Raw genomic sequence first — 26,918 nt, forward strand, 5'->3', positions numbered from 1 at the left:
TCAACTTGTACATTTTAATTCACAATTTTTACCAATAAAAAGGATGTTACAAAAAGGTAATTTCTCTATACAAAATAAGGATTTTTTTTTTCATTCATAAAGAGAATCCACTGGCATGTCTCACCTTGCTCAATCAAATCTCAAATAGCTTGCTTAGCTAAAATGATTCCAAAAATATAGGTAATCCAGATGAGCTTAATAAAATCATCGGCTTCCTAAACACGTTTAAGAGGAAGAATTTAATGAACACTTTGCCTTGAACTGAAGAATTCTAAATAATACTTATAACCTTTGGAAAAACCACCGCTCTCGGGCAGTGGAGTTGCTGAGGGTGTGAGAGAGCCTGGCTCACTTACCATGAGATTCTTCTTACAGACAGTGAGTTCCCACTCCAGTACAATGACTGCATGTGCGACATAACAGGAATAATGGCTTCTAAAACTTTACAAGTCAATTTTATTGTGGCCACGGGTCAACAGCAGAACGTATGACAGTTAAGATTCAGCTTCTCCCCACCTATGTTATCACATAAATTAAACATGGAGAGGTACACACAAACTTTATTAGAAATAAGCTGTTTTCAAAGCCCCACTTCCTAGGATAACCCACATCACTGTTTAAGAGTGGGGCAGAAATAGTCATCCTGTTAGTGCACAATGCTTCCTGAAAAGAAATCGACCAAAATGTGCAAAGCCTTTTCAGGTGACTCAAAGCATGGCAGCCACTCGACACTGCTCCCTAGCAGTCTGCTTTCAGAAGAAAAACAAAATATAGAACTGTGTGAAACATCACAGCCTTCAAAAAACTTTATTTGGTGACAAGCCTAGCTCTGATGGAAAAAGCCCACCTGGGACAAGGAGTTGTGGGTATTTGAGCTGGGCTGAGGTACATTCGTGACTCGTACACTCCACTCAAAATAATAAGGACCCTCAACCACAAATGATTCTAAAGTCATTACAACCCAAAATTGTGTGATTCACTTAGATGTGCTTATATTAGCTCTTAAAATAGGATCTACGTACAGAGGAGCTGCACTTTCCTCACAATTAAGAGAAGCGTGTAGCCATTAAGGGAGAAGGGGGATTTAAAAACAGACAATTTAAATAGGTTTTCCCATCCACTCTTCTCCATAAACATATATCCAGAATGAGAATGAAATGGAATCGATACCCAGGTGCCACTCAGAGAGCATCTCCCTGTGGCAAATGTGATCTGGAACCTTCTAGGACAACACAACCCAACTACATTGGGCACACACAAAGCCAGAAAGCCCCACACGTGAGATGCAAAGGGATTATGCCCAGCACAGTTTAACCCTAGCCCCAGTCTAAGATGCAACTCCACAACAGTTTTGATCACTCAACTTAGGGAAAAAATGCCTAGCGACAATGCTCATGCCCCATTAATACCAATCTGCGGCCCTCGCTGACTCAGTGGTGTTATTTTAATAAAAACGGCTGAAGACGTGGCAAATGGTTGCAACTGATATCAGGTCCTAGCAATTCCAAAAGCTGAGAGCGCGCTTCATCTGCTGCTCCAGTCTTCTCCCCTATGGGTACCGTTCTGCCACCAAAGGGGTAAAAAACGGTGTGAACAAGTTCTTTGTGACCAAGCCTTGGCAAAAGTCAATAAATAAGAGAGCTTGTTAAAAGCAGAACCATTTTATGGGCACCCTCCTCTAGCTGCAAATTTGGAAGTAGGGAAAAGCAGGAAGGAGACGTGTGCAAGAAAGAGGTAAGAGTCCCTTCAACAAGGGTTTGGTGACCCAACCCGATGCTCAGCTTGGTGCCAGCAGACCAGGACCTGCCAAAACCCATTATTCAGATGGAAAAGGAAGAGAAGACCCCAAAAAATATAGTTGGTTCTGAGATTTGCAGAGGTGACATTTGTTCTTCAGAGCAGTAAGGACTTGAACAAGAATCGTGAAACTCGAGGAACACTTATATTTTTCTTCAGGAGTTAAAAAACTGTGTCTTGTACTGAAAGACTACATTCAGTGCGGGTCGGGTCCAACAGCGTTAGCTAGAACTCGGTTGTTAAGTACACCCAGCACTGGCAGGAAACTTCATCTGAGCAGAGCGGTGGTGGGCAGGCCAGAGGCCGCTCCTTCACTGGTCCCCAAGTCGAAAGCCCTGTCCCCAGTTGTGTCTCCCGCCGCCGCCATTCTGATCGGCGGCTCGCCTCATGTTAGCAGGGGGCACACCAAATCCTGATACCCCTCCTCTCCTGTTGGGCAGCCAGTGGTACCTGGAGCAGAGAGAGGAGAAAACAAGGGCAGAGAAGGGCACACAGTCAGTTCCACTCAATTCCCTGACCACTGAGCCCATCTTCCTTTCCTGCTGTTCCCATGGCATCTGTCACACTGAATTATATTAGTCTGTGGCCAATGAAAGGCTGAGGACAATGTCTTACTTAACTTTGCCTTTTCAGCATTTAGCTCAAAGTCCTGACCACAGAAGGCACTCGCTTTTCAAGTTTTTTAAATTTATTAAGCTTTCAGCTAACTTCACCCTCCAACAATTTTTTTTCTGATAATAAAAGCAATTCATGCAAAACAGTATGGAAACAAAAATAGTATACCCATGAGCCCCATAACCAGAAAGAGAACCACCTATACAGCATTTGGTATATCTAAATACAGATCAAACTGGATCAAAGGGTACAATATAAATTCATTTTCAAGGGACAGACCCGCAGCCTGTGTGTCTGGGCCCTGCATGGTGTCTCCACGATGCAGCTGGGTTCCACAGCATCCACAGGGGAGATGGGAGAAGGAAGCTTCATGTCTTGGAGTTCGGGGAACATTTTAAAGTATATTCACAATGTACCCTCGGACTGCACTCTTTCCACCTCACAGATGGTGGGAAAGCCGGGGCCCAGAAAGGTCAGCTGATTTCCCATCTTACAAATTAACAAATTAAGAGTCACAAAACAGCCAAGAAAACTTACACCCAAGTCTATGTTCTCAACAGTTTTTCCAACTGTTTCCCTTCCTTGATCATTAGTAAACTGCAAATGCGTTTAACTCTGTTCTACTTATCAGATCCTAATGTTTAAAACTGTGCTTGAAGGCAGAGCCCATGGTCTGATCCTCCTGTTTAAAGCGCTCACGGCCCTGAGAATAGACCACGAGGGATGACTCGCCCACAGAGAAAAGCCAAAGAGTGCAACCGTATCATGGGGCATTTCCTTGCACTGTGTGTTTATAATTCACCGGCTCTTCACAACAACCCTATGAGATGAGCACTACGATTACCCCATTTTATAAACAAGAAAACTGAGGCAAGACTGAGCCAAGATCTTCTAAAGTAACAGTCAGGCTTCAAACCCAGACAGCCTGGCTCTGGAGCTTGTCCCCTGCCCCACTTACTGCACCACAGGACTTCTGCTTCAGAAGGGACACACAGAGCGTGATTGGGTGACAGCCCTTAGTGACTGGAACCCTCATTTGTTTATATCACCCCTGATACCTTCATGCTCCCTCCCAAAAAAACAACAAACTCCCTTTTATTTTTTTTTTCCGAGGAAGATTAGCCCTGAGCTAACATTTGCCACCAATCCTCCTCTTTTTGCTGAAGAAGACTGGCCCTGAGCTAACATCCATGCCCATCTTCCTCTATTTTATGTGGGATGCCTGCCACAGCATGGCTTGACAAGCGGAGCATAGGTCCACACTCGGGATCCAACCTGGCAAACCCCAGGCCAGTGGAGCTGGACGTGCGAACTTAACAGCTGCGCCACTGGGCCGGCCCCCAACAAACCCGTTTTAAACAGAATAACTGCATATGGAAGAGAAGAGGATCTGTCTGCTTTTCTAAATGGAATGCAGAGCAGTGATACATCTTAGAATTCTCTAACTCACATCTTCCTTTTTAAACAAATATAGCATTCTCTTTAAATCAAAATACACTTTCAAGCACTGGTTTCTCAACCTCCATGACATTCTAGCATAACAGCATTCCCCTAAAGTAGGTAACAAAATAGAACGCTTAAAAAAAGGCAACGCTAGGGCTGTCTTGCTTTGCCTCTTGATGTAAGACAATATGGAAGCCATCTCCACTGCTTAAATGGATAGTGAAATTAAATGCAAGTAATTAGTATAAAAAGACACCCAATTATACATAATCAACAAAAATTTATGGTAATTTCAAAGCACTTACTGCTTTTGCAAGGAGCTACATTTTGTCATCTGATCTTTATGCAAAATTTAACAGAAGGGCTTCCACCAGCAGAGAAAGCCCAAGTGGAAGGCGGGCTGCAGCACGCTCTGATTTTGCCACTAGAATCTTGTACACTTTGTTGCCCACAATTGAGAAATATCTCCAAGCCATTAAAGTCAGAACATGGCCATTTAAAGTAAAATAACTGTTGGCTGCCCCCCAAAGCACCAAGTTTTTTTTTTAATTGATGCATCTGCCATCCGACTTGATAAACCCAGATCAAAACTCCAAGCCTGCTGTCACTGTGTCCTTTGATAATTAGAAAGCAGATTGGTCATTTGTTTTTTTAGCCTGAAGGCAACTTGAGGCTCAGAAGAGAAACAAGTTTCTTTTTATGCTCTTAAAGAAAGAAAGAAAAAAAAAAACCAATATTGTACTTCTCTGTTTATTATATTTCACAATAAAAGTCTTTCAAAAACCTACCCCCAACCGATAAAGGGGGTGCCCACTCAAGTCTGACCACCCTCATGGACCCCTTGGAACAATGATAAACTGCAAAACATTAAAATGAGCAAGATGTGAAAGGGTTGGGTTTTTTTTAAGCCTTTAAATGCAAGCTATTATTGCATCTCCCTAACTTGAGATTAGGCGTGATTGTCAGGCAGGCTGCGACACCCAGATGGTGATTTCACTGGCCCCTTCTTCAACAGCCTTTTGCTTCACTGACAGAATGGTCATGCTGCTTACACGCTTAAGTGTGTCGGCACCTCATCTGGCTCGTAAAATCCCACTCCAGCCCCAACTTTGGGAACGGGGCTGAGAGCTGGTACTTACTGAGCTCCCGCTACTGTGCTGCCAACAGCATACCTGACCTCCCGCCATCCGGGGAGACAGGGTTCCCTGCAACTTACAGACTTGCAAATTGACACTCGGAAGTTTCATTAAGTAACTTTCGCCAAGTCAAAACTGATAAATGAGGGGAATGGGACTCCAGCCCAAGGCTGTCTCAGAACCAAGGCTGTGCCCTCGGCCTCCTCACCTGAGTAAACCCCACAAGGAGAGAAAGAACAAGCACACACCCGCAGGGGGCTGGGACCACACACCGCAAGTCTCTCATTTTAACTTGGAAAAGTCCTATAAATATTCTGGTCTGTAATATTTAATATAAAAATGTTTTAAATTGCTAACTAATGAGCTAATTTACCCCCCTCGCCCCCTCCTCAGCCAAACTCTTAGGTAAACCTGGACGCCTGTAATCCTGGCCCAAGCTGTGCATACTGGAGCTGCGTATAGGTGCCCCGCCCGCTCAGCAGCTGAAATGCTGCCTGTGATGCCTGAATCTAGCTGTCAGCACCCCTGGCCCCAAGGGCTCCATGAAAAGACTGAGCTGTGGTTTCGACCCCTGGCTTCCTGTTCCTGTGTGACCAGAGCAACATCTACATATATTTATTAACAAATATTTACATAGAGGTAAATCCTACCCCTTATGGAGTTTTTATCAGGATGCTTAAGAACACGGGCAGTAAAATGACTATGAAATGAGAGGAGAAAAACCACTTACAAAAACTGAGGTGTGGAGAGAAAATTTCTTCCTCCCAAATCCATTGGGTATCTGAACATTAGGAAGAAATAAAGGTGTCCAACAAGATTTCCGATTAACTCATTGATGACCCTGCAAACAGAGAGACAAATTAGTTTAAGGACATTCAAGCAGTCAAGTGGGATGCAGCAAGTTTTCACTAATAGCACAGGAAAGAGATCCTTCATGGTAGGCCACTTCTGGGCCCCAGAGTCTGTGACAGCCCCACAATGAGCCCTTTTGTAGTCTGAGTGGCAAACGCATTCCGAGGGAGAAGGGAAATCAGTCCTGCTGGACCAATGGGGTCTGTGCTCTCCATGGCCAGCTGCCCCTGACATCTCTTTCGAGCCCCAGCTCATCCTCAAAATACTGTTTTTTGTTTCTTCTTGCCTCAAGACTTGGGAAAGTCATAAAGCAAGTTTTTGAATGCTTTCAGTCATAAATACTGTATTTGCAAAGCATGGGCAAGTATGAAGGCAAGAGAGAGGCATGGGAGTGAGGAAAGGAGGCACAATAAGGCCTGTCCCTTATTCCCAGAGCCACAGCACTTCTCCCTTGCCTCTTGTGTCCTTGAGTGTAAGACATCACAGGGGTCACCTTGTAATCCTCAAGTAAACACTGACCTTCTCCACTTTTCCCCTAGCTTACATATAGGCCCCTTCAAGGTTTTCTAGACCCACTATTACTGGTACATATCCTTCTTTGTCTTTGCCCGCAGCACAATTTCTGTCGGGGACAGGTCAACATTCGCCACCTCTCCCAGACTCTGCCCCTGTGGGTGGCAGGGCAGCTCTACCAAGCTCAGAACTCGCTCTGATCTAAACATAGTCTGTTCGCTCGATCCATTCATTTCTCCCTATCAATATGCAGTAGAAGGTAGGACCATACAGAGCAGATATGTCAGACGCAATAAGAATGAGTATTATTAAAATCTATTAAATCATGAAAAATATTGTATAGTATAAGAAACAGGAGTTCTTGGAATAGTTGCATTTTGATACCCTCCTTCTAAAATTCTGACTGGATGCATTAAAGGTTTTCCTAAGTCTCAGTTCTAATTCCACACTAGAAATTTGACCCTATTTGGCAAAACTTCTATACTTTCAAACCACTTACAAAACTATTTCCCATCTGAGAATTTGCATTTCTGTGACTAGTGAGCAGCTTCCAAGGCATTCTGGAAATGCCTTAAGGATAAAAACAGTAATTTTATGCACAGTTCTTGGAAGAGTCAGCTCAGACACAAATGAGGTCTACGTTTGCTCAATCTGGATTGCTTTCTGAATTCAGAAAGAAATATTTATTCAAAAACACATATATGGAAGCATACTGTAACAAGCTAATAAAAAAACAATCATTCAGCGCTAAATGTTCTTAAAGCCCTGCAATTTAATCAATTACATCAAAACAAAATTATTTCCTGCGTATAAGGTTCCAACACATCATACCAAGATTTCTTAAAGTTTTATAAAGACTAACTAGAGAAGGAAGATGAAGGATAATGGAAGTCTTCCAAGGATTAATTTCTAATTAAACAAATCTAACATCACTTACGAGCCTCCGATGATATAGTTGAATCCAAGGATAACCCAAGGTAAATAACAGGCCTAGGAAAGAATATACACAAACATGAATAACCACACCTAAAGAGGATACAGTTGCTAGGGGGCTGGAGTGCGTAATGATACACTGAGGGTTTTTTATAAATCCTTTGGAAAGTCACTGCAAAACTTTCTCGGATCAATCTAGCATCAGTCCTACTGTACTTATAACGTCCTATCTAAAATTATACTCATTCATATATTAGTAACTGGAGAGACAGAGGACTTTGCCTGTAGTTTTCAGATACAATACATGCCCTGCTGAATTAATACTAACAAAGAGCTTCAGAAAGGAGATGAGTATCCTGCGGATGCCGATCAAAACATGGTCCTTGACAGAATCACATTAAGATTCCAACCAGCAAATTGCTACCAATAAACTAACAATATCCCATCTTTTTAGGTTCTCCTTTTACGTATTTCACAAAATTACTTTGGATTTTTATCTCATTACACACTGATATCTTGAACTAAAACTCTCCCAAATAAGACAGCTCTCCAGATAAATTCAACATTTGAGCCCTTACCAGATTTAAGACATCAAACCAAGAGCTAAGGAACTGCAAAAAAACTTCCCAGACTAGTACAGAAAGGGTTATCCACAAACAGCTTGAAGGCAGAACGCAGCAAGTGCCATGAAGAGGAGGAAAAGTACTGCAGGAGCCCAAAGGCAAGACTAACTCCAGGAAGGAGACGCAGGAAATGTGTTCAGTCCCAACTCACAGGAAGACCAGGTAGGATTTACAGGAGGGAGAAAATGGAAAAGATGTCACAGGTGGAAAATTGTGGGAGAAGGCACAAAGGGAAGTGTTGGGGGCAAAAAACAATCCATTTTAGCTAGAGTGTAAAATGCATAACAGGGAGTGGTAAGAACAGATTTGAAAAGGGCAGGTTCCACGTGAGCTCCCTCCTCTACTACATGCATACGCAGATCACTCAGGGACACACCGGAGGGGCCTGAAGTACAGAGGGAGTGAGAAGAGGCAGCAAAGGGCTCGGGGTTGGCTGAAGAAACACAGGGACTGAGGGGAGGAGGGGCTTGCCTATGCAATACTGCTCTGCAGTGACCTCTTCTGGACGAGTCAGAAAGTACACCTCTGGACTGAAGAGGGATTTCTGCAGAGACAAATGAACAGGAAATTTTTCCAACTAGGTTGAAGTACCTTAAATCGGGTTCCAAACCAAAATGATACAATCATATCTCTGTTCAGCTGGGCCCAGACATAAAGTACTGACATGATCAGAGGAATCATCAGCAACTGCAAAAGAACGCAACACATCAAGACAGGGTTCCAGAAGCACTTCAGAGGCTGCGTGACCCCGCTATTCTTTTCACCTCCCCCCTAAACAAATTCTCACACGGCTATTCAAAAAGAAAAAGAAATTCAACTCAGAAATATACACTGATCCTTTTATTTAATTGATCATACAATGTGTGCTACAAAATCCTATAATAAAATATAGCACAATATTATTTTAGATGGATTCAGAAATCTGTTTTCTTGAAAAAAGTAGGCAATAAAGCTTTATTTACCGTATACTCTCAAGTTTCAAAAAATATATATCCACATACATGCATAGAAAATACTAGACAGCCATTATTCTCAATGTTCAAACATAATAAAGAAGCCAGAAATGTGCAAGAAAAGTAATGGTTTAGATAACTCATGTAAGATCTTCAAAGTAAAAACAGCTATAATTCCATCATTTCAAAATACCACATAAGGAACCACACAGTTAATGCAATGTAAACTTCAGTCAAAGGCCACTAACAGTAAATCGGAAACATATAAAAGGGCAGACAGATAGTTTCAAAGGACACTTACTTGCATATCCATTGCTAAGCCAGTGATCTTGGTGTATAAAGTTAAAGATCAAACATGAACAAAGGCTTCTGCACCTAGTGAAAGTTAACCTGAATCCAGTGTTCCAAAGGAACACACTTCTCTATAGCTCAGGTTGCTTAAGGCAACCCTGAACACAAAAGGTATCTAATAATCTTCATTATGAATATCCTATCAGACTACACGATGACTAGGAAATGGCAGAAATTAACCGCTTCGGCATATGACTCAGTTTGGTCCCCTCGTGTCCTCTTTCCTTGCCTCACCGCTGCATTTTAGCAGCTCTCCTTCGATTAGAAGATGGAGACGCCTGTGCCCTCAGAAACAAATGATGACTCTACCCAGGGCCCCAGAGCAGGGTTGAAGTCCAAAACTACTTTCTTCTTCTCTTAAAGGAGGGGAAAGGGCATCCGAACTGCCACATTTGCTGGCTCTGCGCCAAGTTTCAATGACAGCTAAGCCTCAAAGCAGTTTTGAGCTCACCATCCCTGCACAGGACATGAGCCATCAAGGCCCCTGTGCTGCCCTCACCATCTGTAATGGTCCGCAGCTGGACAGCTGTTCACAACTGCGGCTGACACACAGCAGAGACTGGCTGTGTCCTTTCCCGGAGCCGGGTACCTCGGGAGGGACCGAATGGCTATTTAGGATCCCAAGACAGGGACGGCAATGAAGCCGGGAAAGGATGTTGGCTGTAAATTAATTTTCTGATAAGGACCACAGATTTCAAAAGCTGTCTCATGGCACAGAATCTCTTTGTGCTGCAGCCAACAAGCTGTCACACATGAGAACACGGAGAGCTGGGAACAAGGGGGGGAACAGTAATAAAACTCGACCAAATGTGGAAAAATCCCACAAAGGCAATAGCAAGAGGATGCATCACTCAAGAGCTCTGTGACTTACTAGCTTTTAAAAAGAACTTTAATTATTCTTAATTATTAACTATAGTAAACAAAGAAGCAAATACTGTAATTTGAAATGTTGTACAGAATACTGGCTATGTCCCCAAACCTGAAAAAAAAATGGTTTATTTCTGACCCAAAACAACAGACTGAAGGATACCACGATGCAAATCCAGTTGAAGAGGAGCATGAATAAATAGTCGGCTGGCCTCCCATCGAAAGCTCCTGGAAACGAAAACAAGCCAAACATCATGGTTCAGAATTTCAGAACAAATGAACTTGTAGGTAGAGAAACATTTGAAAAACTTACAGAGAAAGCAAAAGTGAGAATATTTTAAAACCACAAAAAAAGTAAATTTTCTTAAATATCTGAAACCGTGTCTGCAACAGGGCCCTGAACGAAGTCACTGAGTATCAACGCTAGCCTGTGCTCTCCTGACTGAATTCCAGCAAGTACCACGCTCTGACCAGCACAGGCCAAACAGACCCAAAGGGAGCACAGTCAATTCCACAGCTACCAAGACCCCACCCCCTGCAGACCCTCGCAGCCTGTCGGACTGCCCTTCATGGCGCTCATCATGACTGACCTGATGACATATTTGGGATTACTTGGTTAATCCCTTCTCCCTCCACCAGACCACAAGCTCTGTCAGGGGAGGAACCATGTCTGTTTTGCCTGCCATTGTGTCCCCTCACCATGACTACGCTGGGAGGTACTTAGAGTTGTTGTGTTGTTGTTATTATTATTATCACACACACACACATACACATTCTACCACTTAGTCCAGCACTGGGTTGACGGAGAAGACTGAGTCTCCATCTTCCAGGAGCCTACATTCCAGCAAGGGAAAATGATGGAGGGGAGTAGGGGACACTGAAACTCTCCAGCGCCTTTGACTCTTAACCCTCATACCACGTCTGCGAGGTAGGAATGGAAAGACCAATGCCCTCTTTTTACAGATAAGGAAATAAATGACATGACCCAAGTCACGTGGATTGTTAAAAGCGGCGTGAAGTCTACTAACTAGCTTACGCTCTGGTCACTATACCATACCCCAGCCTCTGTCTTACTGCTGGGCAGAATGATCAACAACAGCCCAGCTCTCCCTTCTAAGGATGACTCCTCACGCCTTCGGCTGGAAGATTAGAAGAGAGGCAGAGAAAAGAAACCGACGACCGGAAGGTCACTCTAGCTCAAAGGCGCCTTCCCTCCCCTCTGCCCCATCGCAATGACATGACATATAGACAACTGAAAAAAAAACCCTGGGCTGGCCGGTGGCAAAGTCGCACAGACAAGACAACAGTGGTCTGAAGAGGTGGCAACATGCCCCAAAGGCAAAGTTCAGATGCTCCACTTCGGTGGCCTGAGGTTCACAGGTTCAGATCCCAGGCGTGGACCTATGCACCACTTATCCTAACAAGTGTCAGAAAGAGAGAAAAAAAGTTTATCTAAAAGAAAAAAGGTTTCTAGCAAAAGTCTCTCCTTCTTTCCCTTATTTCTCCCTCAAAGACACATTTTAGCCACAGTATTAAGGATGCTTAATGGTAGGAGACCACCATGATGAATCAGAGCTGAAATTCTAACACAATTTCTGAATTTTATCAATAGTTGTGCTTTTTTTGGGTTTTTTGTTTTTTTTTTTTTTTGAGGAAGATTTGCCCTGAGCTAACTACTGCCAATCCTCCTCTTTTTGCTGAGGAAGCCTGGCCCTGAGCTAACATCCGTGCCCATCTTCCTCTACTTTATATGTGGGACGCCTACGACAGCATGGTTTGCCAAGCAGTGCCACGTCCGCACCCAGGATCCGAACCGGCAAACCCTGGGCCACCGAGAGGCAGAAGGTGCGCACTTAACCGCTGCGCCACCAGGCCGGCACCCCAGTAGTTGTGCTTCTTTTGACGTGCTTTTGGCTTTGTGATTTCTAAGGATTCTTTAGATTGAATACTTAAAATCTTGTAATCACATAAACTATAGGACTTTATTATTTGTCAAGCTTCCAACTGGGAATTTACAAATTAACTGGTCTCAAATTGCAGTCTTCCGGTTCAAATCAGAAACCTTATAAATAAGCCAACACTGCTATATACTTAATTTAGCCAAGCAGGGAAATATGCAGGTGGCAAACATTTTGTCAAAATGCTATCTTGAGGCTGTCTGGTGGAGAAATGACAGGGAACCAGTAAACTGGATTCCGGTGGGAGCTGTGTTATCTCCAACGGCTCTGTGACCTTTGGGGCATGTCGCCACCTCTCCAGACCACTGTTGTGTTGTCTGTGAAATCTTATTTAAATGGAAAGATCTCAAAAGTTGCTCTCTACATGACTGTTCATAGCAGCCGTGTTCATAACAGCCAAAAATAAAAACAAGTCAAATGTCCATCCACTGAAGAATGGAAAAACAAAATGTCATCATTTCATACCATGGAGTTTTACTTGGCGATACAAAAGGCTACATGGAAGAACCTTGAAAATACTATGCTAAGTGAAAGAAGCCAGTCACAAAACATCACAGATTGTGAGAGCTTGTTTATAAGAAAAGTCCAGAATAGGCAAATCTAAAGAAGCAGAAAGTAGATTAGCGGTTGCCTAAGAGGTAGGGGGGAGGACGAGATTGAATAGAAATGGGGAGCGGATGCTAATGGGTACAGCGTTTCTGTTTGGGGCGATGAAACGTTCTAAAATTGACTGTAGTAATGATTGCACAACTCTACAAATATCCACTGGATTATACACTTTAAATGGGTGGAATTGTACGGTATGTGAATTACATATCAATAAAACTATTCTGAAAAATGCCTCTCGGCTCTAGAATTTCAAAATGCTCTGTGATTGGATAGTAAGGAATAGGGGGCAACTTCTAAGAATTAGAACTAATGAAAGAGATCAATGGCCTAGTAATCCTAAAGATTTATCTTAAGCACTATTCAGGTATGACAAATCAGTTACATTACCTGACCAGATAGTAGGGATGAGTAAATGGGTTCAAAGACTTTAAATAACCAAGAGAAGACAATTTACAAATAAAAAGTGATCATGGAATTATTGTAATTTAGGTTTAATAATAGTATTATGATTATCTTTTAAGTCCTTGTGTTTCAGAGGTAAATATTAAAATATTTATGGATGAAATGATACATGTCTGACATTATGCTTAAAATTATCAGTGGCAGGGGGACAGACCCAGATATAGATAAAATAAGACTGGGTATAAGATAATGGTTAAAGGTGAGCAATGGTTAAAAAGAGTTCATAGTGATACACGCTACAACATGGATGAACTTCGAAAATGTCATGCTAAGTGAAAGAAGCCAGTCACAAAAGGACTCATAAAATGTTCCAAACAGGCAAATCCACACACACAGAAAGCAGATGAGTAGTTGCCAGGGGCTGGGAGGGGATGGAGAGTGACTGCTTTGGGTTTTTTGAGGGGTGATGAAAAATGCCTTGAAATCGGTATGGTGATTGTGGCATAACATTGCAAATATACTAAAGACCACTGAATCATACATTCTAAAATGGTCAAAACAGTGAGTTTTTATGTTATGTGAATTTTATCTCGATAAAATAAAAAAGATTCATTAACCTTTCTATTTTGTATATGTTTGAAAATTTTCCATAATAAAATTCTTAAAAATTGGGTCATGGATCACCCATGTTTAATCTAGAGTTCACTACTGATGTAAAAAAAAAACTACCCTAACAACTTATCCTCAATTAAATTATATCAGAGGGGGAGATCGCTAAGCAATTCAACATCATAATCAGGCCCAGCCAGGACAAGGGAGCATGAAAATCACACATTGTGACAGATTTAAGGTTCAAACCCCTGACATGGTGGTGAGAGTCCTGTTTGTCAGTTTCACCTCAGACAGGTCACTTTACTTCCTTGAATCCCCTTTCCTTCCTCTACAAAACTATGGAAATAGGTTTCCTGTAGTAGAAGTCTATGATCTGACACTTTGTTTTACTATAATGCTTTCTTCCTTTTTAAAAAGCACCTAGTAGCAAATGCCAATTTAAGGAAAAATTATATTTGACACCAAAGGCCCATCCTTCTATTTCCCCACAGTCATGATACTGATTCGCAACTCTCCAACTGACTATGATTTAAAGGGTGGTTCAGAATCCTCCATCCTGAGCTTACAGCCCACAGGTTTATAAAGTCTTTGAAGTCAGCCAACTTTTCAAAATCATTTAGGCTTAACAAAATTATACTCACATTTTGACACAGCAGTATCAATTTATTGCTTCTCAGTATAAGCAACTCAGAACAGCATATAAGGTATTGTAGGAAATAAATAACAATTCAGCAAGAAATTTTTATGAAAAGATTTTTCATAAAAAAGCTTATTCATAGCATCATATAGGTAGTCACATCTGATAAACTACTATATTATTCAATCCTGGCTATATATCTTAAAGTCGACTGTTTCAGTAACAGAGAATAAGCCTAGGCTTTTAATTGCATGAAGCAGTGTTTTTCAATCCCCACCCTGGAGATATATATACTTCAGCCCAATTGTGCATCAAAGGACAAGGACTGTTGTGTGACAGAAATGAGTGAGATGTCAAATTAAGTGAGAGATACAAAGCTCAGACACTAAGAACGTGGGCAAGATGGGTAAACCGCTGGTCTTGTATTTTTTTCACCTATAAAATGCTGACACTGCTACTTACACCTCATGATGATATTTGGAGGATTAAAAATGGAATAATCTAAGTGCCGAGGACATCCTGCCATAGTTACTACCTACTGACCATTTCCAGTCATTATGCCATTTCCTTATATACACTAACTGCCCTCAAAATTCCTCCAAGAAGTAAACATATGGATTAGTCAGTTAGACAGAAACAATACTTAAAACAACTACGGACAACATACCTGTTTCGAGTCGTGTGGAATACTGATACAAGAAATATAAATTGACCAAATAAAGAAATCCAGTTCCTGGACCCACAGGGAAATAAAAGGTGGCAGTGATTGGCCTCCAAATCTGTCCAAATCAAAAGAAACACGGCCATTAGTTTTTCTAAACCTAATTAATTTTTTTCTTTTAACTAAACAAAATTAACCCTTGCAAAACATTCTCCTCAATGATGACAGCCAGCAGAGGGACACCACTAATAGAATTCAAGAAAACAACTGCAGAAAAGTTCACATCAGCTACAATCATATCAGTGTGCAAATCAATGGAATAAAATGACACTATAAAATAAGCAATAAGTATTTTGAAACAAGTTGGGAAAAAATCAAAACTTTAGAAGTATATGGTTAGTCTTTACTGGGACCAGGCATACAGTCAAGCCTGTCAAAAAAGAATTACAAAGACAATTTCCAACAGTGCAGTAATATCTCTATTTAGGAAAAGAATATACTGAGATGACAAACTTTGTCAAAAAATGTTACAGTCAAAAGGTAGAAGTAAAATAGGAATTTTTATTCAAACCACTGTGCTATTTAGGCATTGTGGATACATGACACTACAATACTAACCTCCCCCCCCTCAAAAAAAATTACAGGAAAGTCTACAGGGAGAAGTAAGCCTCTCTCCTCACCCTCAGTCTCCCAGTTCTTTTTCTAGCAACAGAGCAGTTTCTTCTATTTCTTTAAAATAACTTTTATTTATTTATTTTGTTGAGGAAGACTGGCCCTGAGCTAACATCTGTTGCCAATCCTCCTCTTTTTGCTTGAGGAAGATTGTCGCTGAGCTAACATCTGTGCCAACCTTTCTCTGTTTTGTATGTGGGATGCTGCCACAACGTGGCTTGACCAGCGGTGTGTAGGTCCGCGCCTGGGATCTGAACCTGTGAACCCTGGGCTGCTGAAGCAGAGTGCACAAACTTAACCATTATGCCACCAGGCCCACCCCTGTATTTCTTTCAAATAATTACACTATGTGTTACTATTATTCAGTCCTTTTCATCCTTCCTTATCCTGTACTGTTCTATATCTTGTTTCATTCCCCTGACAAAATATTTGTATTGGCCACACAGTATTCCTTTTATGTGGATGTCCAAAATTCATGTAAACTGTTACAATACCACAATGAATATTCTAGAATATCCTCTTTAAACATTTATGTGTAGGATGAAATCCTGTGAGCCAATCTACTAGATCAACAGATAGTCACATTTAATGCCAAATGCCTACCAAAAGGTTTAATCAATTTATACTCCCTTCTAAAATACAGATATGCGCTGTCTTTTCTCTACACCCTAACCATTAGTGTATTTTACATTTACCAATCACATTTTTTAAAACTTTAGCATTTCCTTTCTTCATTTTTCTGCTAGATTTGCTTTTCTTTATATATTATGGAAATTTCCCTTTCTCAGTGTTGCAAATATTTTCTGGTGTGTCATTAGACTTAGGCTTTTATGGTATTTTTGCTGTATTTTGACATGTAAAAGTTTAATTTAATGTAGGCAAATGTACCCATCATCTATCATGCTTACAAGATATTTCTCCACTCCAAGAATATAGTGTTCATGGTTTTACTGTAGTACATTCCTGGTTCATCTAAGGAGTAAGGAAGAGATTCGACGTTTATTTTTCTAGACTCAGTTTTCCCAATGCTATTTACAGAGTAACCCATCTTTTCTCCATTGATTTGAAAAGCTACTTTTATCATATATTTATTCCCTTTTATAGTAAGGCCTACTTTTAGACTATTCAGTTTGGAATTGAATTCCTATACTGATATCAAGCTATTATAACTTTTAGTTCTATAATGTTTTAATATCTGGTAAAGTTACATAATGAAATAATCCCCCTCCCATTTTTCGTACACATTTGTCACAATTTTCTTGGCTAGTCTCAATATTTTATTTTTCTAAAGGAACTAGAATCGACATCTTTATGATATCATTGTGATATTGATACAATTTCCAGCCAGGAAGAAGTCTTTCATAGCTTTTATAGTTTTCTATAGAACTGTTGCTTTCTACCTCTTTTTATACCCGACCAGCAAAGCTGAATGATCTTATTGTTTGTAATATTTGAAAACTGAGCCTCTTGGGCTTTCCAAGTATACAACTCTATCTGTAAATAAACTTTTGTATCTCATTCCATTCTTGTCTAATTCACTGGCTAGTACCTCCAGAACAATGTTCCATAATAGTGGTTGAAGCAGATGGCCTTTCTAGGCTTTTGGAAATGCAAGCAGGCTGGTTTTTGGCTTGAGAGCTGTGTGTCTTATTGCACAAGCGTGAAAGCGATGGCCCCTGCATCAAGGAGTTCCCAACAGGTGTAGGTTGTTCAAAGCAGCAAAGAGTGGGGCACAAGGTAGGGGAAGTTTGGTCTTGGAAAAACAAGGGCAAAGTTCTAAACAATTGCAAGAGCACAATAAACGAATGGATATTGCTAACAATTGGGGTGTGGCTGGAATGGAGGACACGATTTGCGGGGCCTGGCCAGACACACAGCTGGCAAGTCACATTCTCCAAATACTATAGGAATGTAACCCTCAGTGCTTAATTTCCGGCGAAGGAAAATGCACTTTATATACCCAAAAAGTGACTTTCCAAGAACCCTATATTTTTAAACCAGTAAAACAAAAGAGGTTCAAATTAATTTTGGTTTGTTCACAACCTTATCATAGAAATAGTACAGTCTAATGAAAAACACTGGAAATGATCTGAGAAGACCTAGAGTTAAGTCTTAGCTTACAAGTTATCATCTCTGAGCCTCAATTTCCATCTGTGAAAGAGGAATGATATACTAATACATGCCCTACTTTGGTTAACAGTTTAAAAAAAAAACAATAGTGTGCTATTCCGCTCATTTACATGCAGTGACTCAGGAGGTGGGTTTTATAGATGAGAAAAGGTTAAGTCACGGCTAGTAAGTGAGTGGTAGAGCTAGAATTTTATCCCAGACAGGTGGACTCCAGGGTTTACGATACTAAACCCCTGTTTTTACTTTGCCTCTCACAAGTGACATCATTATTGTGCAGTACAATTAGAATTAGTAGAAATTCTCAGTACTACTACACTAGTATAACCCTGATTCTCTCTGCTTCTGAAAAGCACTGGGAGTCAAGACCAGAAGGAAGCCAGCCCTGGCCTTCGCTCTTAAGTAACCACAGGACCTTGGGAAAGTCTGGACCTTTCTGGGTCTGCGTGTTCAACTACCCAGTGACATTTGTCCTATGACTCTCGCCTTCCTCATCTCACAGATTTTGTAAAAGGTTGGAATTAAGAAAGTGGATTAAAAATGTGCTTAAAAAAATATATACGTGTGGGTGTATGATTATCATAATCTTTTAGGGAACACATACTGACCTGGTTTTTACAAATTCACATTTTAAACTACTCTCCTGTTCCTCTAAGTTACTCAAGGCTGATTTTGGAAGAGAAACCTTAGTCTTTTCAGACTACATTTTTCACTAACACTGACGACACGACACTATTTTTAGCCACAGTGTGCACCTGTGCTTTGGAAATCAGTGTCTGTCAAAATACCTCACTTATTTTACCCGTTCATTAAGTTTACCCTTGAGTTATACTTGCTTTCATTGATTTAAGAGACTTAATGTTATTTTTGTATTACTTTAAAATTATAATTTGAAAACACCAGGACATAGGTCACCTCTTCAGAAAGACACAATGTAACATATTTCTGCAATCCCCATTGAAGGCACCCAGGTAAATCCCCACCCTACCTCCTGTAAGTAAATAGTTAGGATGAGGAAACAGCTTTTATTCTCAGGGCAGGCAGTGGGGGAGGCACTTTTCACCCTGGAAAGCCTTCTCAGATCCCTTTAGAGGTAGCCAGGCGCAGAGCCAAAGCCCGGGACTTGTAGACAGACAAGAGCATGGAGGGAAGCATCTCGTGTTAACCCCACAGCAATGCCAAGGCCAGAACCATAGTCATCCCAGTGCTTTCATGAGGAGAGCTGGGCCTTCATTAGAGTTTAGGTAATCGGCCCAGAGTTCCTCACTTCACAAAAGCAAGGAGCCCATAGAAGGCCTTCAAAAAGCATAAGACATGGCTCTTTAGCTACCAGTCCACCAGCTTCCACTGAGAGAGCGGGTGGCAGCCATCCTTGAAGTAAAATCTCCCAAACAATCTGCTACTTACAAACACCGAATAATGACAAATGCCATCCAGAGTCTACAGCGGGGTTCTTAAAGTACCAAAAACAAAGATTTTTCCGAAACAATAGGGACTGGTTGATTTGGAGTTAAGAAAGTCTACAGTGGTCACCAAACAAAAAAAGAAGATGAGCGCCCATATGCCAAATGCTGATGCTAGCAAAGCGTGGCCTTTTTTTTTTGGACACACAAGGTAAGCAAGAAAAACAAATGAAAGACACTCAATCTCAACTGAGGACTTTAAAAGAGCTAGGAGAAGCCATCAGTTCTTCTCCTAGGTATATACTCAACAGAAATGCATACCTGTGTTCACCAAGACACGTACTGGAATGTTCACAGCAGCACTATTCATTATAGCAAAAACTGGAAACTACTCAAAAGGCCCCTGACCAGCAGAATGGATAAATAAATGGTGGTCAGTTCACACAATGAAAGAATCTGAGGATGAGCAATCTATAACCACATGCGACAATCTGAGTGACTCTCACACTGTTAAAAAGAAGCTTCAACACAAAAGAATACATACACTGTGTAATTTCATTTATAGAAAGTAAATAGAAGGGCGAAAACAATCTAGCGTATTAAGTCAAGACATTAGTTATCCTTGGAGGGGGTAGTGCCCAGAAGGAAGATTCTGGGGGTGTCAGTAATGTCCTATTTCTTGATATGGGTGCTGGTTATGTATAGGTATTCAGTTTTTGAAACTTCGACAAGCTATAAATATATAACACACACACTTTCCTGCTTATATACTGTAACCCAATAAAAAGCTAGAAAACAAAGCTATGATCTAATGGTTAACCTTATCTGCAGAGCACAGCACAACTGTCTAAGGTGGATGGGACCGCTAAGGGAAGAGTGAAAGCTGCACACAGCAAAACACCAGCCACTGAAGTTCTAAATGCAGACCCTGAGGCTACTTCCTTGCTCAGCCTACAGACCAAGTTCACTCCTCTTCCGGTTAAATGTGTATACGTCTCTCTTCCCTAATACACTCTTAAATCAATCTGCTAGGGTTGTTGTCATCGGGTTAAATGTGAAAACATGAGCAAAAGCTTGGCAAATACGACTGCGAGGCCCGGTCACAGATTTGGTCAGTGCCATTTCTTTTAATTCCTGGAAACAAATTAGAGAAATTGAGAGATCCTATCTTCCCGTTTCAAGTCAGGATGCCTTTTTAAGGGGGCAATGTAGGATAACAATCCAGCAGTTACACTTCAATTTCAATTACAAATTAAAATGAGAATCTTACTGCCCAAGGAGAAAAGGCAGTAATGGCAGGAATTATCATTAGCTAATAAATTAAGATAGGCATCATTTTTTAATAGATTATTTATCAGTCTATTTACTGGGCACTTTACAAACATTTCTCCTGAGTTTTATATAACAGAGGCCTGAAGTAGATAACATATTTCCTCAATTTGAAGATGCTCATTTTTGTGTTTCTAAAATTAAGATGTGTCTTACAATCAATATATTCATTTAATGTAATTTCTACTTTTCTCCCCCTCCAAAAAGTTGTATTAAATTGATAGAGCATCTTATAACCAACAGAGTTAGAGCAGAGTTAATATGGTATCAAATTATCTGCATTTTTAGGTCAAGAAACAGGCTCAGAAAGGATAAATAACTTGCCTAAGGGCATACACTGAGTAAGGGGCTGAGCCAGGCCTGCAGAACATGACTCAACACCTTGAAATCCCATGGTCTTTCTACTCTAACAAAAAAGAAAAAATTATTTGCTATGACTGATTTGGAAAAAAATCACCTTCAAAAATGTTTTGCTAAACACAACTATGTGTTTTGGTAGATATTATGCAAAGGAGTTAAACAAGAGAGCTTAGAACCATCTTCGACTCACCAAAATAGAAACTGAAACTACAGTTGTCTATAAACTGGGGTAACACTTATCTCAGGATGATTGTGGGAGCTGAATGCAACAACATATGGAGAAGCACAGTACAGATATAAGGCGGAGATGTTATTTTGTCCAAAGAAATGAAATATCTCCATGCAGGCAGCCCTGGGAGACATAATCTCAGAAACCAGCCGGGCAACAGGAAATTGCCCCCTCTTCTAGTTAATCAGGGACCAATATGATCACATTTCATCACTGTCAACTATTTGATTGATGCGTGCTAGACGTGAGCGACTAGGAACTGTGGACAACAGGATAGTAAATCTTAACACACGCCTATGTTTCCACCTATCCAAACTAAGAAAATAACATTTTAAACTTCAGAGTTCCAAACCAACAAGCTACTCAGAGAATTGACAGATACGGAGGAAAAGTAACTTCTGTCACTTCCAACATGAATCCACAATTCCAAATCAATCATCCCCAATTTTTTAAGCTGGTAAAGATCCAGCTTCTAAGGGAAAGAGAAGCCTCCAGCAGAAAACACACCACAAGCTGTCGTCTCGCACATCAGCCTCAAAGATGGAGGTTTTCTTTCAACTGCTTCATTTGCATACAAGTTCCTCCAGGTGGGTCTGAAAGCTATACTTGTCCGGAAGGCGTAGGGGTCGAGTAGCAAAAAGAAGGCATAGCAGATACTGGCCTTTTCACATCTGGGCAGTCAGTGCACCGTCCTGCCTCCAGCAACTTCTCCCCAGTCTCAGGATAACAAGCCCTCAAGAAACAACGTAAGGAAGATGGGAAAACCAGGAAAGGCATGACGCAAACAATGACTCTAATCCGGTCACCCCTTTTTAACATACACCTGTAGTCTATTAGAAAAGCTTTCTTATTTTACTAATCTGACTACAGAAGTGAGCAAGATTTTGCAAGAAGGGTGAAAGAGCCAGTTTGGAGCAGGTCCTCCTCACAAACTGATTTACAACGACTGCTCTGCATGCATGCACATTACCCAACATGCCACCAGGCACAAAGTGTACAACATTCACTCAGTCAACAAATATTTACCAAAGCAAAGAAACAGAAAACAGTATGCAAATCTGGCTGCAGGCCCAAATCCTATTCTAATATCCGACTGTCCACTTCTCCACTTGGATGCCTAAGAAGCGTCTCTAGACTTAACGTGGACAAAACATAACTCTCAAATCCATATCCTCCCCGACCCCAACCTAAGCCTCCTAAACATTTCCAGTCTCAGCGAAGGGCTCCCTGACGCACCGTGCAAACAGTGACAGCTGAGTCCTCCTTCCTTCACCCACTCACCCTTCCGATCCATTCAGCTGCAATCTTGTCCACTCCAGCTCCCAAATCTATCCACTCTTCTCTGTCTTCACAGCCGCCCTGGTCCAAAAGACCATCTCTCCCGCCTCTTAACTTGATTCTTCCCTCTCCCCGACCCCAGAGACCAAGACCATCCCACATCATAGTCAAGGCGATCTTGTCGGTCCTTTGTTCAAAAGGCTCCAAAGTCTTCCTGGCGTCTTCACAGGAAAGTTCAAACCACAAAGCCCCGGAAGCTCCAGCCCCGGCCTCCCTGTCCATCTTCGTTTTATTGTACTCAGCACTGGCTATCTCTGTCCTCATCTACCAATCATCATCCCCACGGCTGACTCTTGACAATCCAGTCTTCCTTCTGTTTCTAGCACCTGCCTCTGAGCCTTTCACTGACTGCTCCTTCTTCCCGGAAGGTTGTCCCCAGAGCCAGACCTTCCCAAAGCTAGCTCATCATTCAGATTTCAGTCCAGACATCTTCTCTGACACCTTGCTGGCCCAGTCTCTCCAATGTTACATCCTGAAGTCACTCACTATCCCGTGCCTTTCTCTTATTTTCTTCGTGGGAGCTGTGGCTTTTTCTGTCCTATTCACTACTATATCTCCAGTGCCCAGCACTAGCAAGTACCCAATTATTTCCACACATTCAACCAATATATAAGCACCCGCTATGTGCCAGGCAGTATTCTAGGTAACAAAGATGGTGGTAAACAAGACAAAGATCTGGTTATTATGGAGTCTTATTTTCTGAAGGGAAGCGGACTAAGAAATACCAAAGGGTGATATGTAGCAGGAAAAATTAAGGGGAAGCAAGACGGAGTGAAGGAGGGGTACTATTTTATGTAGGGCGATTGGTGGCGTGGCCATTAAGGTGGCATTTGGGCAGAGACTTGAGACAGGTAAGGAGGTCAACCATGGTTATCTTCCTCAAGCAGAGAAACAGGTGCAGATGCCCTGAGCAGAGACTGAGTTAGCTGCTGAAGGAACAGCAAAGATTCCACTGTGGAACCTAACATACAAGGTGGAGAGCAGCAGAAGATGAGGTCAGAGGGGCAGCAGAGGGCCTTGCAGGTCACTGAAAGGACTGGATTTTATTCATCGAGTTGAGAAGACACTGAAAGGTTCTGGGCAGAGGACTGACAGGACTTGATTTATGTTTTAAAAGGATCACTCCAGCTGTCTAGAGATAATATCGAAAGGACCAAGGCTGGAATAATAATGGCTTGCAATTGAAAATGAAAAGGGACTATATTCTGGACATATTTCTAAAGCACAGTAAACAGACTGCTGCCAGACTGGAGTGTGAGGGAAAGGGAAGTCAAGGATGACTCCATTACTATTAGCTTGAGCTCCTGAAATAATGGAGTTGCTATTTAGGACAAGAATATTCGGTTTGGGACACTACGTTTGAGGCACCTATTAGTCACCCAACTGGTATTTACAAATCTGGAAATCAGGAGATAGATCTGAACTGCAAATATGTACATTTGCACTTGAGAGCCTTCAGTTTATAGAAAGTATTTAAAGCCATGAAGCTAACTGAGATCACTGCACCTGGGGAGAGAGTACAGAACAGGTCCTATCACTGACCCCTGGGGCACATCACAACATTGAAGAGTCACGAACATGAGGAACCGGCAAAGAAAACTAAGACATAGCCAGTGAAGAGGAGGAAGAAAGGAGAGGGTTATCCACAGGCCAAGAAATTTGTTGAAATTAATGTCAGATCTTAGTATCTAACCTGCCACTGGTTAAAGATTTAAATCACAGAATCCAGTGAATAAAGATAACCTCCAAGAAACTAATATTCTTTTGCCAGGAATGTTACTCTGGACTGTTTCCTCACGCTTAAAAAATTAACAAGGCCTTCCATTTCTGGAGCAATTTACTCTTTACTTATTCCTTCGTACACTCAACTACTACAATGCCAGATACTAGGTCAGGGCCTGGGGGAAATGCAGACAAATAAACTCACTCTTTGCACCTCTGACCTCAAATCACTCCTATAGGGGAAAAAACCCTTCCATTAGCATAGGAAGAACTCAGCGGGATATTGGGCAAGTTGACATCTACATGCCACCGACGTGGTGACAGAGGGAGGTCAGAGAGCACTTGCTCCTGGTGGACCCAGGCTGTTAACCACCAGCGTCCAACAGACAGACAACTATCGCAGACTTACCTTCCCACTGTCGCCTTCTCTAAGCGCAGGGGGCGGGGAGCACAATCTTAACAGAAGGGTGAAATCAGTCCCTTTCCACCGGGCCAAACCCAGATCTCCACGTCTCCAGCTGCCCAGGCCCTCGCTCCAGACCCCTTGGCCTCCACCTCGCCCTCGACCACAGGACCCCGCCCTAAACCGATGGAGCCACCGCACTACAAATCCCACAAAGCACCGCGCGCCCCCAACATGCCGGTCCAGGCTCCGCCGCCGCGGGGGCGCGTGGGACCTGTAGTCTCCACTGCCCCCGTCGCTGGTCAGCGCAGTTACCTGGAAGCGATAGAGGAAGGCTTCGGGCGAGAGGATGAGGTAGGTCGGGCTGATGAGACCGAGTTTGCCCACCAAGGGCACCGCGACGGTGGCGGCGAACCAATAGCGCGTGATGGCCGGGATGCTCCTGAACCAGTCCCCGATGTCCGACATCTTCGCCTTTTAGGTGGCCAGGATGCGCACAGCCGCCCGACTCCCCGTCCCGGCCCCCTCACGACGCGGCCGGCTCCGCGAGTGGAAGGTGTCGACGCGGAAGCCGCCCAAGCCGCCGTGCAGAAGGCGGAGACCGGCGGACGTGGCGCCACCGAATTCGGACCAGCGAGGGAGCGTTCGGCCGCGAAACTTCCCCTTCCGGCGGCCGCGGACGACGTCGACTAGACGTCCGCCGCTTAAAGGGCCAGCACCGTTTTTTACACCTGGGCCGAGGCTCGGCGGTCCTGGGGGCGGGGTGATGAGGGGCGGGGCCAGGCGGGGGGCGACACGACTGGTGGGAAACAGTGGTTGCCAGAAGCAACGGCAATACTCCAGCCAATGGCGAGGCTGAACGCCCTCCACCGAGTTCACGCCGAAGTGTAACCCAGGTGAGTCCACTTGGAGGGTGTTTAAAGGGGAAAGAGGAACAAACGGTATGTAGTTCCTCGTATGTTCATTCATTCGGAAGATATTTGTGAGGGCTTTGCTAAGTGCCAGGTAGGGTGCTGCGGCTATCAGAGCTATCGTGGTACCTTCTCTCCTGGAGCTTAGATTCTAATGGGCATAGACAGGTCATAAACAAACAATTGAATAAGATAATTTCAGAGAGTGATGAGAAAAATAAAGATAAAATAGGTTGACGGGGTGGGAGTGGAGGGAGAGATGGCTGCTTTAGATGAGAATGATCAGAGAGAACTTCTCACAGGAGGTAACGTTTGAGCTGAGCCCCTAGCAAAGATTGGTGGAGTCTACCCCAACTAGCTTGGAATGTTAGAGGAACTGAAAGCATGTGATATAGCAAAATGATCTTGACTATTAATCTAATTCACCAGGTAGGACTTAAATTACAAGTCGACGAGAATCCATCTTGTTTTTAAAAGAATCTGTAAAAAAAAAAAAGTAGAACTTTTCCTGTTGTTTTCAGACGTAGGTGCTACAGTTTCAAACTAATTAAGCCATCCAATAAAGACCACTAGGAACACACCTGTAGTCCGCAGTTAGATTTATGAACTTGCTGCAGCAAGGGAGATTGTACTCCAGAGGAACCTGGAGCATCTCACCCAACAGAAAAGAATAGGGTCATTATTGGATTATGAGGGAAGATGGAGTTTTGGTAAAATTTAAATGAAGCAGTGTTTTGATAGGCTCAAAGCAAACCAGGGCTGTGTGCAAAAGGGTTGATTAACATCAGGCCTAGGCCTGAGCTGAGAACCAGACCCAAGGTCCTCTTTGCTTGGAAATCTCAAAGTTAAGATAAATGTGGAATGTTGGGTCTGAAAACTCCTTATCTGAAGCTTTGCACCTGGAGTGAAAATCCTGTATCAAAATGACCTGTACGTTTCAGATCCTTCAGGCAAGTATGGGACGCTAATATGATTTCAAACAACAAAGTTTCCAACAGTCTATTTAAGAGAACATTTCTCAACACCATGTCGTTGATGTTAATTAACAAAATAGTTTCTACAGAATAAAAAGGCTCTAAATATTCCACAGTCTAATGAGAGTATACAACACTTGGGGAGCTAATGGATATCAAGCATGGCAAATATGTGAAGAAAGTCCTCACTCCTCTGAAGTTGACGGGAACATAAATTGGTACAACCTTATAAGAAGATAATTTTGATGTAAAATAAAAGCTAGAACGTTGTAGAAATAACAGATACCATTTGGAGATATTGCCTGAGGTTCCTTCTCTGCATCTCCCCCTCATTTTCTTGGACCCACTACCCAAGGTACAATGAGAGAAAATAGGTTATCTAGCTTAGGCGGAGGGCTAAGGAAGTTTTCTCTGATGAAATCATAAGTAAAGATGCATGAGGAAAAAACAAGAACAAAAACAACATACACCCAACCTTCGGCCGTACT

General features: G+C 42.3%; 2 protein-coding genes across 5 annotated transcripts in view; one reads left to right on the forward strand and one right to left on the reverse strand.

The window, feature by feature from the left end:
* Positions 1 to 25,936, reverse strand: DERL1 (derlin 1). Of its 2 annotated transcripts, none has more exons than XM_008540293.2 (8): positions 24,861 to 25,936; positions 14,969 to 15,080; positions 10,247 to 10,311; positions 9,167 to 9,193; positions 8,504 to 8,599; positions 7,294 to 7,346; positions 5,722 to 5,832; positions 1 to 2,247 (listed from the first exon to the last, which is right to left on the reverse strand). In XM_008540293.2, exons 1-8 carry the CDS (start codon positions 25,011 to 25,013, stop codon positions 2,109 to 2,111), a joined length of 756 nt encoding a protein of 251 aa, XP_008538515.1. In that variant the 5' UTR covers positions 25,014 to 25,936; the 3' UTR covers positions 1 to 2,108. The 2 variants fall into 2 exon arrangements, with proteins under 2 accessions (XP_008538515.1, XP_070488083.1); XM_070631982.1 differs by having other exon boundaries at positions 24,552 to 25,188.
* Positions 25,233 to 26,918, forward strand: part of TBC1D31 (TBC1 domain family member 31) — an 87,148-nt gene continuing 85,462 nt past the window's right edge. Inside the window, exon 1 of one of the 3 annotated variants that reach the window (XM_070631979.1) lies at positions 25,233 to 25,441. The gene's annotated coding sequence lies outside the window, so the exon portion shown is untranslated. The remainder of the gene's footprint in view (positions 25,442 to 26,918) is intronic. The other 2 variants (XM_070631977.1, XM_070631974.1) reach the window with 2 other exon arrangements.

Source organism: Equus przewalskii, chromosome 8 (genome assembly GCF_037783145.1).
Source record: "Equus przewalskii isolate Varuska chromosome 8, EquPr2, whole genome shotgun sequence".
Taxonomy (NCBI): Eukaryota; Metazoa; Chordata; class Mammalia; order Perissodactyla; family Equidae; genus Equus; species Equus przewalskii.